The sequence below is a fragment of the Dromiciops gliroides genome, chromosome 4 (genome assembly GCF_019393635.1).
Source record: "Dromiciops gliroides isolate mDroGli1 chromosome 4, mDroGli1.pri, whole genome shotgun sequence".
NCBI classification, from domain to species: Eukaryota; Metazoa; Chordata; class Mammalia; order Microbiotheria; family Microbiotheriidae; genus Dromiciops; species Dromiciops gliroides.
This window is the reverse complement of record NC_057864.1, coordinates 68127099-68141286: the sequence shown is the minus strand read 5'-3', so window position 1 is coordinate 68141286 and position 14188 is coordinate 68127099. Positions and strand designations below refer to the sequence as shown.

The 14188-nt window shown below is 42.0% G+C and overlaps 1 protein-coding gene across 5 annotated transcripts in view; it reads left to right on the top strand.

Moving 5' to 3' along the window:
• The first annotated feature begins 2525 nt into the window (after positions 1-2525).
• The window catches only part of COP1 (COP1 E3 ubiquitin ligase), a 240336-nt gene continuing 228673 nt past the window's right edge, over positions 2526-14188 (top strand). For 2 of the 5 annotated variants that reach the window (XM_044004924.1, XM_044004923.1), the window contains exon 1: positions 2527-3242. In XM_044004924.1, coding sequence (XP_043860859.1) covers positions 2821-3242 — 422 coding nt within the window. In that variant the 5' untranslated portion in view covers positions 2527-2820. Of the gene's footprint in view, positions 3243-14188 lie in introns of all 5 variants that reach the window. The other 3 variants (XM_044004927.1, XM_044004925.1, XM_044004926.1) reach the window with 2 other exon arrangements.

The window sequence follows — 14188 nt, the reverse complement described above, 5'->3', positions numbered from 1 at the left end:
TCCAGTGAAACCAGCTTCCCTGCTGTTCCTTGAAGAAGACACTCCATTTTCCTGCTTTTAGTGTTTTCACTCTGTCTCCCATGTCTAGAATTATCTCCTTCATCTCCTCCAGGCTCTCTTCAAGTTTCATCTGAAGTCCCATCTTCTGCAGGAAGCCTTTCCTAAGTCTACATAATGCTTGTGTTTTCAAACCTTGATTGTCTCTAATTTGTCCTTGATATATCTTGTTGCACATAGTTGTCTCCTGGTTAGACATGACATTATAGACTGTCTTTTACCTTTATTTGTATCCCCACTGCTTAGAACATAGAAGGCATTTAATAAATACTAGCTGAATTGACTGATCTATGTCTAATGTGTATGCAATGTTCCATGCATACAGTAGGTAATAAATGCTAGGTGACTGTTCCAGCTACTTGTTTGCAGTACTCATCTTGTGGTTCCTTCTCTTTCTTCTCATGTATCCTTACCTATACTGAATTCCTTGAAGGAATAAAATCCAGCATGTTGTCTTAGGTCTATAACAGCTCTTCCATTAATATTAGCTGAGGATACTTAAGAGTTGAATGGCTTTATATTCAGCTTAATTAGCATTAATTTATATTTGATTTATAAAGAGTCCAGTTTTCTATAAAAATAAAACTTTTTTTTCAAGAAACTATGTTTTTTAGTAATACTAAAGTATCATCTCAAAACTTAAGAATTTTATAAAATTAGATCCATTTGTAATGCTGGTGTCAAAAGACTGAATTAACCAAACCACTTTATAGGTTAGGGACTCTTAACTATGGACCTCCTTTAGCAGTATAGTGAAACCTAGGGGCCCCTTCTCAGAATTTTTTTTAAATGAATGAAATTACAAAGGAAGGCAATTATACTGAAAAAATTATCAGTGTATTAAGAAAACCGAGTATATGGACCTCCTGAAATCTATATATTCACTCCATGTTAAGAATGAATGTAGTTGGCAAAGGTTTCACTTTTTTGAAGTAGATGGGTATGATTGATGAGTGGCATATGTAAATTTGCTGATTATGATAAGTAGTTATATTTTAATTTTATTGTATTTTAAAATTGTATTGTATTATTATTATTCTTTTTTTTAGGAAAGGTGGTTTTTGACAGAATACAGCTGGTATCATTTTGTTGTTCTTCAATGCTGATGTTAATTCTTAATCCTTGGATTTGTTTCAATAAGTAGGTAGTGGGTAAGGCAGGTGTGCCTGAAGATGTTGGGTGTCACCTTTGTAACGATGTACTTTCCCTAAAGGCAGTCCAGGGGAGTGCCTGGATTGCTGGGTCTTCCTATCTAGGCCATACCCAAGTCCTTGCCTCTTCTGAAATTCGCTTCTCATAGGGCAAACACCTAGAGTACTCTTAAGGTCTTCCACTAACTTGGAGTGGGGTTGGTTAAAAACTGAAATCTCTATTTAGAGGATCAAAAAAAGTTGGCCCTGAAAGGGATCTAGTCCAATACCTTTGTCTTGTAGATAAGAAAAATGAAATCCAGAAAAAGGTGGTGAGTGGCTCGGTCTCTAAATATTTATTAAACACCTATCACGTGTCAGGCACTAGGTTAAACTCTGCGGATACAAAGAACGGCAACGGCAGAGCAGTCACTGCTCTCCACAAGTTCATACCGTAATGGGGAGACAACCTGCCAACAGATATATACAAACAAGCAATATAAAGGGCAAACTGGAGATAATCAACAGGAGGAAGGAACTAGAATTGAGGGGGAATCAGGAAAAGCTGGTTTTCAGCTGGGACTTGAAGAAGCCAGGGAAGCCTAGAGGGGCAGATGAGCTAGGAGCGCACTCCAGGTGTGGAAGATTACAGCCAGTGCAGAGTTTTGGCTTAGAATACGGGTCTCCTAATTGCCAGCTGCTCAGTGCATATTTGTGGAACTGAATTGCACCCTCTCCACCACTGCAGACATCGTCTCTGCACTGAAGAGCGCTTTACCCACTGGAACACAACACGCCTGCTGCTTTCAGCAGCTAACTTTCCTTTACTACTCCCGGTCCTTTCCCTCCTCCTCCTCTTCCCCCTCCTTCTTTAGGAATACTTGGGAATCCTGCGCACGCGCAGTGCCAGATATCACCCCAAGCCACCCACCTCCCTTTAGGTCTCCCCACTCTTAGGAATGAGGATATGCACGGTCCATAACGCGCACGCGCAGTCGTTTGAGGACCCGCTTGCCTCGGCTCCTCCACTCTGGACCACTCTCTTCTCTGGGCGCTTCTCCTCTCCCCCGCCCCTAGCTCATCGCCCTCTTTCTCCGCCCCACCTCCAGTTTCTGCTGTGCGTCGTGAATCAATAAAGCTTTCAACAAGGAATTCCTCCGTAGCTAGGCAGTGGTCGCCGTCGCCATGGGTGTGTGTTGTGTGTCTGAGTGCCGCCGCGGCTGCCAATAAAGTTGTGCCTCTCGGGCTTCCTCCGCCCTCTCCATTCTCTCCCGGCCTCCGTCTAGAGTGCGCGCGCGCAGGCGCTGCCCGAGGCTCGCTCGGGGTTGGCTGCCGCGGGAGACTCGGGGTGGTAGCTGCGGCCTCGAGAGCGCATTTTTTCCTCCCTCCCCCTCCCGGTGTTTTAGTTCCCCAGTTCCCTCCCGCCGGCCGCCGTTTGTGTGTTTGGCTTTTTTTTTTTAAAACAACTTTATTGTTCCCTCCCGGGTGGCAGCCCCCGCCCCCTGCGCTGTGCGCGTCCTCAGGATGCACTGAGGCTGCAGGGAGGCGGCGGCGGCGGCGGCGGCAGGTCCCGGTCCCCGGTCCCCGGTCCTCACCCTCTCCTCCGAGTGCCCAACCCGGGGAGGGGGGAGTTATGATGTCCGGCAGCCGCCAGGCTGGTCCCGGCGCTGCTGGGACAGGGCCCGGCTCCTCCACGGCCTCTTCAGTCACTTCCGCCTCGTCGTCGTCCTCGTCGTCGTCGCCGTCGCCCCCGTCCCTAACGGCGGTGGTGGCCGCGGCGGGGTCCAGCGGGGCCGGCGGCTCGGGGGGCCTCGGGGCCACCGTGCGGCCTCTGCTGGTGACCGCCCCCGTGTCGGGCTCTGGCGGCGGGGGCGGGGGCGGCGGGGCGCTGGCCGCGGGCCTCTCCCGGCTCGGGGGCTCGACCAGGCCCGGGAGCGCCGTCAACGGCGGCGGCGGAGCTAGCTCGGGCAGCGGCAGCAGGAAGCGGCCTCTGCTCACCCCGCTCTGCAATGGGCTCATCAACTCGTACGAGGACAAAAGCAACGACTTCGTCTGGTGGGTGGAGAAGCATCCCTTCTCCCTGTCCTCGGCTGGGTGGGATGCTTGGGGAGGGGGGAGGTCTCTGACGGTAGCAGGTGATGGAGGGCGATAGCAGGGTGTGCTAGAAGTTGCGGCTTTGGAGCAAATGGGCCGCGGGTGGGTGGGCGGGAGTCTGGGGGCGCTTTCCATGGGAGGCGTTCCTGGTGGATGGGGGGAGGGAGGGAGGGTTACACTGAGCAGGAGATTGAGGGGGGAGGAGTGCAGAATTGGGGCTGGTTAAAAGCTAGGACTTAGGAAGTTCGAGCTCTAAGTTCAGTGAGTACTATGCGCAGGGGCTCCAGTACTTGTTGAATGGAATTGAGGTGTGGGAGGGCATCTTTGGTGGAGTTATTGAAAGTGAGGATGGAGGCCTTTGGGATGTTGACGAGTGAATTCCTTAGGGATACTCAAGTTTATCTAGAGGATGGTAAATAGAGAGAATGCGTTGGGTTTACTAGAAGTGAAAGGAATATTGAGCACAATTAGACGGAACTTTTTGAAAGCAGACAGTTTTTTGTTTTTATTTCTACCCCCAATGCTTAACAAGTGTGCCTAGAACATACGCGATGCTTAATAAATGGTAGCTGGCTAATTACCTTCAGATGTGCTAAGCCTTGTTTTAAAATACACACAAACATCCACCATATATCACTACTCACTGTTAGCTCATATTCATAGCCTGTGTATAGTGAATCCGGCCAGTGAAACTATTAGGGTATTTGAAGTCAATGAGAAACTATCTTTTAATGTCTTAATCAGGTTTCAGTGTATTCCATATAGTGTACGTCGTGTTAAACATAATTTGTAGCACTCTAAGGTTTATGTGGTAGGGTCTTTGCTAGTCATTGGAGGTGCAGCATAATATAAAACTGAGAAACTCTTCCTGTCCTCATGGGACTTTTGTTCTAATGGGAGAGAGGTGCACTTGCCCATAGTCAAGTATGTATAAAACAAAATGAAAGTTTTTGTCGGGAGGGAACTAGTGGCTAGGGAAAATCAGGAAAGGCATATAGAAAATGGTAGTAAGGTGAGTTTTAAAGAATTCTAGATATTTCAAGAGATTGAAATAAGGAGGGAGTGCATTGAAGGCATTGGGGACAGCCATTGCAAAAGCACAGATAGAAGATGGAGCATTATCATGTGTGAAGAGCAGCAGATAGGCCAGCATGAGTTCTTGAAGAAGAGTGAATGTGTAAGAAGACTGGGAATGTAGGAAGGAACACACTGAAACTTTTGTGGTGGGTAGTGTAAGAAATAGTGTTATCATTTTGCACATGAGGGAACTGAAGCTCAGATGGGTGAAATGATTTACCCAATGTCAGTCAAACAGCCAGTAAACATGAGAATGGGCTCTGATTCTATTGCAGTGTGGCTTGAGGTAGCTGTTGGCACAGTGGGTAGAGGGCTGGCACTGAGTTCAAATCCAGACTCAGACACTAGCTGTGCGACACCCCAACAAATCATTTAACCTGTTTACCTTAGTTTCTTCAACTGTAAAATGGTGATAATAACTGCACCTACATCTCAGATACCTATCTCATTCCTGTCAGAATTGTTGTGAGGAGGATATGAAATAATATTTGTAAAAAGTACTTAGGAGAGGGGGCACCTAGGTTGTGCAGTGGATAAACCACTGGCCTTGGAAGTTCAAATCCGACTTCAGGCCCTTGACACTTACTAGCTGTGTGACCCTGGGCAAGTCACTTAACCCTCATTGCCCCGAAAAAAAAAAGTATTTAGGAGAGTGATCGACACAGAGTAGGTACTTTATAAATGCTTCTCTCTCTCTCCCTCTCCACTGTATATAGGTTACTAGAGCTTGGATGGGATTCAAATTGTCTATGGTCGTGGTTTTTTATCTTTGGTGTGGAGCACTTGGGCTAGGTGATTGTTACATTAAGAGCAGTTTGAAATTTGGGATTATCTTCAGTGGTTTTAGTTTTGATAGAATGATAACTAAAATTGTCAAGCTTAATGACCATAGTGGAATTTGGAAGTTGATATTAATGATTTACATTTGTGTAATAACATATACGAGTGATCCTTCAACTGATGCAGATTGCATTCATTTATATCTTTGTGATCACCTTCTTGAATTGCCTAGCTGACAAGATTCCTTACCTAATAACCAGCCTTCTGGGGATGAGCCTCCCAATTTAGACAGACTGGTCTTTTGTCACCAGACTGGTAGTTGAAGCATTTACAATTTAGTAGGATCTGTTAAAGCTTGTTCTTCATTACCCTAACCTTAAAAAACCCAGAGTCACCTCCATACCATGAAAAGGATAGAGGAGGAAATGAAAGAGGGGGCTGAAATTCAGATGGGTAAGGTGATTTGGTCAATGTCACATGATAAATTAGTTTTGGAGGTGAGTCTTGACTTCTTTCCCTCAACATTTATTAAGCACCTTTTTTGTGTGCTAGGTACTGTGTAGGCTTTTGGTAATACAAAGACAAAAATGAAACAACTTTCAAGAGGACTAAGGGCTTGGAGAAAGTGATACAAAGTTTTCAATAAGATACTGTTTCTCTCCTTATGGAATTTACAACCCAATCCTGCAAGCATTTATTTAGTATCTGTTCTGTGAAAGGAGCTGGGGATACAAAGATAAAATGAAAAATGAGATAAGCCAGAGACGCAGCAGCTTATGACACTCGATCACTCTCTCTTCCTTGATACTCTCTTCTCTCTAGGTTTTCAAGACTACCCCTCTCTCCTGGTCCTCCCTAACCACTCCTTAGTCTCCATTTGTTGGATCCTCCTCCAGATCATGCCCTCTAACTCTAGGTGTTCCTCAGGGTACTCTCTTGGGCCCTGTTCTCTTTTCCCTCTATACTACTTTTCTTGGTGATTTCCTTAGCTTCCACAGATTTAATTACCATCTCTGTGCTGATGATTCTCCCATCAACTTATCCTGCCCCAACCTTCTCTGCTGACCTCCAGTCTCATATCTTCAAATGCCTTTCAGACATCTTGAATTGGATGATTTGCAAACACCTTAAACTCGATATGCCTAAAACAGAACTCATTCTTTTTCTAACACCCTGCTCCCCCACCTCCACCTTCCCTAGAACTGTAGAGGGGAATATGATCTTCCTTCTTCCTAGTTCCTCAGACTCACAGCCTACGAGTCATCCTGGACTCCCCATTCGCTCTTATCCTACCTCCCCCTTTTCCTCCTGCAATATTCAATCCATTGCCAAAGCCTATTGATTTCACCTTTGCAACATCTCTTGAATACAACCCCTTCTCTCCTTTAACGCTGCTGCCATCATTCTAGTGCAGGCCCTAATCACCTTACTTGGATTATTGCAATAGTTTACTGGTGGGTCTGCCTACCTCAGGTCTCTCTCCAATACACTCCAATCCGTCTTCTATTCAGCCACAAAATTGGTTTTCCTAAAGCTTAAGTCAAACCATGTCACCCCACTGTTCAATAAATTCCCTTGGTTCCCTGTCACCTACCTTCAGGATCAAATACAAAATGCTCTGTTTGACATTCAAAGCCTTTCATAACCTAGCCTCCTCTTACCTTTCCAGTTTTATTACATTTTACTCCTTGATACATACTCTTTGATCTAGTGACACTAGCCTACTGCTGTTCAATGAACAAGATGTTCCATTTCTGGGCTCTGGAATTTCTCTGAATATTCCCCATGCCTGGAATGTTCCCCAATTCTGCTGTAATCACTAACCTCTCTGGTTTCCTTTAAGTTTTAAGTAAAATCTCATCTTTTATTGGAAGTCTTCCCCATCCTTTATTAATTCTGGTGCTTTCCAGTCTCTTAAGTATTTCTTATTTATCCTGTATATGGTTTACTTTGTATATATTTATTTGCATGTTGTCTCCATTATATTTTAAGCTCCTTGAGGACAGGGATTGTCTTTTGCTTCTTTTTGTATCCCCAGTGCTTAGCACAGAAATAGTAGGTGCTTAATAAATGTTTATTGATTAATTTGGAACTCTATGATGATCATTATGGATAAATCAAAGTCATGTCATGTCTGACATGACTAATAGAGTTTGGGAAAGGAGAGGGAATCAGGGAAAATTTGGGGCAGGTCTGTCTCTTAAGACATTGAATCATAGAATTAGAGCAAAAAAGGACCCTAGAGAGTATTACAGTAATGATAGCTGACATTTATTTAGTAAAGTTTGCCAATTGCTTTACATATGTTATCATTTGAACCTTATATTAATCTATGAAATAGGTATTGCAGGTAGTATTATTCCCATTTTACAAATGAGAATCATGGGTGTCAGAGAAAGTGATATGGCCATCGTCACATAGCTAATAATTGGAATATAGGTATTCTTTTTTGTTTTTTTTGTTTTGTTTTTTGCTTTTTTTTTGGTGAGGCAGAGAGGGTCAAGTGACTTGCCCAGGGTCACACAGCTAGTTAAGTGTCAAGTGTCTGAGGCTGGATTTGAACTCAGGTCCTCCTGAATCCAGGGCTGGTGCTTTATCCACTGCTCCACCTAGCTGCGCCCTAAAGAATCTAGGTATTCTTTATTCCAAATCCAGCACTTTTTTCCACTATGCCATTTCCATTTTTAAATCTTCTAATGTAATTCCTTCATTATACAGTTAGGAAAATTGTGGCCCAGTGAGACTTAATGATTTCTCCAAGAGGATACAGTTAATAGCAGGATCCAGATTTGAGCCTTGGTCTTTTGATTCCAAATTCATTGCTTTTCCCACTATAATGGGCTGTTTCTAAAATGAAGTCATTTTCCCCTGCCTGGGAATGGAACCCTGGTTGCCTGAGATCATACCATATGAGAGATTGCTTGAAAAAATTAATGGTTTTGCCTGGAGAAGAGAAGGCAATGGAGGCATGATTACTCTCTAGGTATTGGGAGAGATGTGGAAGTTGAGAAGTTGGTCTTAGGCATAAAACAACTCTTCATGTGAGGCAGGGATGAAGGAGGAGATAGTGGTAGAAGGCATGTGAGTGATTTAAGATGTGGAACAGTGGAGAAGAAGGAACTAACTCATGCTGAAAGGCCTCGATTTTTTCTATAAAATATGAGATAAATTTCTCAGCTGAGAGAATGGGGGAAAAGAGAGCCATGGGATATTTAAGGTGGGATGAAAAGGTTTGAAAGAGCCAGTTTAGAAAGTAGAGTAGGGAGTTCAAATTGCAGATGATACTTATGATGAGTCTGGGATGGATAGATGGATGGATGGATGGATGGACGGATGGACAGACGGACGGACCGATGGATGGACAGACAGACGGACTAAGCTTTTATTAAGTGCCTACTCTATGCCATATTGTGCTGAACATTGTAGAAATATCTCATTGGATCACCACAGCAATCCTTTGAGAGAGGTGCTGTTATTATCTCCATTTTACAGTTGAAGAAACTGAGGCAGATAGGGTTGACTTACCCAGGGTCACACAGCTGGTAAATGTGCGAAGCCAAATTTGAACTTAGGTTTTCCTGACTCCAGGGCCAGCACTCTATGCACTGTGTCATCTAACTGCCTCTAGGTGTCTAAGGATTGTAAACTCCTGAGGGCTCTCTATTCAGGAATTTTATGGATTGGAAAATATTGGTTTTGGCTGTGGGAATAAAGGTAGTTCCTGCTGATACTTTCATTCATTTCTGTTTTTATCAACTTTCCCTGATGTGTAAAACCACCTTGAGCCTTAAATTAATTTATATTTTCATTTTGATGTTTTCATTGTACCCTTTTTAAAGGGTACAGTGCTCTTGAATACTAGATTCGTTTTGTTTTAGGTTCTTTTTTTTGTGTGTGTGAGGCAATTAGGGTTAAGTGACTTGCCCAGGGTCACACAGCTAGTAAGTGTTAAGTGTTTGAGGCGGGATTTGAACTCAGGTCCTCCTGAATCCAGGGCCGGTGCTTTATCCACTGCGCCACCTAGCTGCCCTACTAGATTAGTTTTGAATGATGTTAAGTAGGATTTGATTAAGTGGCAGATCTGTTAGCAGCACTCATAGGAAAGAGAGAAAATGCTTCCTAAAGCTGAAGGGAATGTGTACAACACTACTGCATTCCAAAATTGAGACAAGCATTTAAAATAGTTTGTACTTTTCATTTTATTACTTATTTGCATTTTGATTGTGTGCTATAGTGAAAAGAATTCTGGATCTACAGTGAAAAGTTCCGTAGAATTCCTGGGTTTGTCAGTAGCTATGGGCAAATAAATCACTTCATATCTCAGAGCCTTAATTTCCTCTTCTGTAAAATAAGGATAATATTTGTAACCTCTGCCTTATAGAGTTATTGGGAGTCTGTAAATTTTGACTGGTTGTGTTACAATTATTTTCACATTTCATCTAAAGGTCTTAAAATAATGTCAGCAAGTAAATTACATTTTACAGTTATGGCGTGTAAGATACAGAAGAGAGACTTGGTTAATTCAGAATTGTGTTACAATTACTTAGCATAAAAGCAATAAAACAATAACTTACATTTAGAGAGAGGCATGTAGTATAGTGGTTAGAGGGCTGACCTCAGAATCAGGGCCACTTGGGTTCGAGTCCTGCTTTTGACATACTGGTTATGTGAACCTCGGCAAGTAACTTAACCATTCAGTGTCCCCAGGTAACTTTCTAAAACAAGGGCTCTTTACTTGAAGTCAGTAAACTTTATATCTATCTATCTATCTATCTATCTATCTATCTATCTATCTATCTATCTATCTGTCTGTCTGTCTCTCTGTTTATCTGTCTATCTAGCTATATATAGATATATAGATATAACTACTTCAGAATAATTGGTTTCTTTTGTAGTCCTATATATTTTACACATTAGGCCTTGAAAAAACATTATTCTGAGAAGAGTTCTGTCTATAGGATACACCATACTGCCAAAGGGGTCCATGACACAAAAGAGTTTAATAATTCAGACTCGAGGACTGTAAGTTGTGAATATGTGCTGATCTGCATTGTTAGAAGGATTTATCTCACTGGGAGTTTCCTATGCCATTAAAACCACAGGTTTGAGGGAAAAAATACAACTCCTTTCTATAGCACTTTAAAGTTTTTAAAGACTGCTTTCCTCACAATACCATGTATTCTTAGAAGTGGTACAGTTAATAGTATCTCCAGTTTACAGATGAGGAAATGGAGGCTATGAAAGTAGATACATTTCTTGTGATCACAGAGTCTGAAGTGTCTCAGATGGGATTGGAACTCAGACCTCTTAACTCTAAACCCAGTACTTTATCCACAATTCCAGAAATACAGTGTCCTTCGATTTTTCTCAAAATTTTCCCCAAGAGATTCCTTTAACATCTAGTTGAACTGTTTTATTTACATCTGCCATTTCCCTTCTGTTTAAGTTCTCTCCCTATGTTTAGGAGGTGGGATGATGTTATTTCTGATATTTCAAGAGTTCTAAGTTGTATAAGAAAATACTTTGAAGTCTTAGGCTTTTGCTTTAAAAACCATTCTATTTAGAGAGGAGTGGGAAGTAGAAAGGAACATTTTCACATGAAGTGGCTTAAAATTGTTGGGAGATACTGGTTAAATATTAATATTCAGTAACCAGTTTTTTCTGTGATACTATTACTATTTTCTTAGTGATCAAGACTCTTTGGAATTACCTTTGACTTTCTTCCTCACCCTTCCTTTCTTCCTTATGTACAGTCATCTAGTTTTGTTCATCATGTCTTGTGGTCTTTTTTTTGAGTTCCCATTGTAAACGCCCTCTTCCAACTTCCTTACCTTGTGTATGGGCTATTTATTGCAATAGTCTAGTGTTATGTTCAACAAAAACATAGGATAAATGTTTGTTAAATACTGATTGTATGTTCTGCTAACAGCTGAGGGAGTTATAAAATTTATATGAAATAGAGTAGTCCTGTCCTCAGGGAGGTGAGTATCTGTTGGGAAGATAATGTATCAACACAGGCAATACACAATATTAGGATCATAGGATCATAGAATTAGAGCTGGAATGGACCTTAGAGCACAGCTAGTCCAACCTCCTCATTTTATAGTTGAAGAGGCAGGCACAGAGAGGTTGTAACTTGCTCATGGTAGTAACATGGGTACTAGGTATCCAAGGTAGAGTTGGTCCTCAGATTCTGAATCTATTGCTTTTTTTCCTTTGTCCCATGCTGCCTCTGACATGATACCTTAAAAAGGGAATTGCTGTGTTAGCTGGGAGAGGAAGGAGGAGGTCTTTACCAACACTGGGGATTGGGGAACGATTCCTGGAAGAGGTAGCATTTGAGGTGAATTTAGAAAAATGGATAGTAGTGATTCCAGCAGGTGAAGAGGCGTGTGTGTGTGGTGAATAATTTGAGCAAAGACATGAGTGCTGCATATTAGCATGCCTCTATATATTGATACTCTTGGAAACACCCTAACCTCCATGTCCTTCAACTTCCCATGACCTACTTCTCCACCCCAACTCGGCTACATACAGAGGTAATCATCACCCACAAATGCACTACTTCCATATTCGTGAACTGAAATTCCTTTATCTGATCACAGTCTATTTCTGTCTGCCTTACAACCCCAAATGTTCTCATCATGTGCTCCAATTTTCAGTGCAGTTTAATGTTTCCCAGCCCATCACTCCTTCAAAGGCTACACTCTCTTCCTTTCCTCATCTTGACCCCTTATTGAACCAGTTCAACTCTGCACTGTCATTTTCTCTCAATTCCCTTGCTGCCCTTTCATACTGTTGATCTTTCCCTGCCAAACCCCAGCCTTGGACTTCTTCCACCATCTGCTATCTTTGCACCTATGCATATGCTGCTAAACGAAGCTGGAGAAAATCACCAAACTGTGCTGACTGGATCCACTACAAATTTATGTTACATAATCTCAATGGGCCCTCACTACAACAAAGCAATACTTTTACACCTCTTTAATTGACTTACTGTCTTAATCATGGTGGCTTTTCCAAACCTTTTAATTGCTCCTCAGACTTTACATGACTACCCTTCACCTTATTCTCTCAGCTGAGAATCTTGTTTTGTATTCCACTGAAAAAATTGAAGCCATTAATGGAGAACTCCTGCTTCTCCCTTTCTTGTCTCACACTGCTCAAATACTTTCTGGCACTATCTCTTCCCTCACTTCTGTCTCACATGAAGAGTGCCCTTTCTCCTTGCCAAAGCAAACCCCTCTATATACACAAGCTCCATCCCATCTTCTCCAACATATTGACTCCTTTATCATTTCAACTCACTAATTTTCTATCTCCTCCTGTCTCCTGGCGACTTCACTGTTGCCTACAAATATACCTATATATTTTCATTTATCTTTGATATATATATATATTTTAGTGAGGCAGTTGGGGTTAAGTGACTTGCCCATGGTCACACAGCTAGTAAGTGTTAAGTGTCTGAGGCCAGATTGAACTCAGGTCCTCCTGAATCCAGGGCTGGTACTTTATCCACTGCGCCACCTAGCTGCCCCCTTATCTTTGCTATAGTCTTAAATCTGACCTTCCTTTTGTGCCTAAACCTCACAAGAAGTTCATCTATAATTAATACTTCTACTTCCTTTATTCTCATTCTCTTTTTTAACTCTGCAGTGTGACTTTCAGCCTCATCATTCAATTAAACTGCTTTATCCAAAGGTGCCAGTTATCTTTTCATTGCCTAATCTAATCTTTTAGTCTCACATCACATGAACCATGATGTTAGTTATAGGATACTTGTTACTAAATGCCATTGTAAATGACTTTTGGACATCTGAAGTGTGAGATTAAAATTGGATATTAGATCATAAATCTCCCCTACTTAACTTTTCCCTAATTTATCTCCCAGACTAGTAAATGGAAGAAGCTTCTGGTTTTCTAGATAGAGCCTTTATTGTATGGTAGTCACAAGGTGATGTTGATTAGAAGGATAGGAAAATAGAAATACAATACAAATCGTCTTAAGTCTAGGCTTAGTCTATATTCCTTATAAAAACTCACCAAACCGAAAAGGCCACCTTTGGAGAGAGAGAGAGAGACCGTCTGTGCCGCGCCGTCAGGAGTCCCGCCAAGCAGGCAAAAAGGCCTACTCCCGTTCTCTCCACCCCGGAAGTCAAAAACCCGGCAGGCAGTCTGACATGCGCAGCAGGCGGACTGTTCATCTCCTCCCCAAAAGGGTGGTCCTTGAAAAACTGGCGTCTTTCAGTTATCCTAACCGACTGTTAAAAACTTTCATATTTTACCACATTTCCCCCCTTTGCTTCCTCAAGAAACGGAATGTTTCCTTGATGGAACAGTAAAAAGAATATAATAACTTTTGCTGACTAATAATATGCAAACAACAATACAGAAAAGGAAGAGAGGAAAGTTTTGTCCAGAGGGGCGATTTTTTTTTTTCCTCATGAACCGACGCTTTGACATTAGTCTTGCAAAGGGAGAGCCTCTGCAGAGAGTACATGTTACAGATAGTATATATTATAACAGAAAGGAGATAGTAAAAGCTAATAAAGCAAAACAGTTCATATAAAGTCTCTGAGTTCTCTTGTCTTCTTGAAGTGGTAAGATGTCATCAGGAGGAAACTGGATTCTGGTCTGGAAAACTGGATTCTGGACTCTGGTCTGGATTCTGGACTCTGGAATCTGGTCTAGAAGGGAGCTAGAAATGTGCTCTCCCTTTAATAGATAGGAATCTAGGCCTTTCTCTCTCTCTTTACCAAATTCTTATTCTCCTTAATAAATGCTTAAAAGTCTAACTCTTGCTAAAGCTTATAATTTATTGGCGACCACTCATTAGATATTTTAGACAGTTTAGCTAGAATTTTAGCCCTTAACAGAAGAGAATTGTTGTTGTTTTTTTTTCCTATTTGCCTCTAGGTCCTAAATACATTATTCACAAACATAAAGAATTTGAATTGTGTTGGCTTAATTTTTTTTTTTTTTAGTGAGGCAGTTGGGGTTAAGTGACTTGCCCAGGGTCACACAGCTAGTAAGTGTTAAGTGTCTGAGGA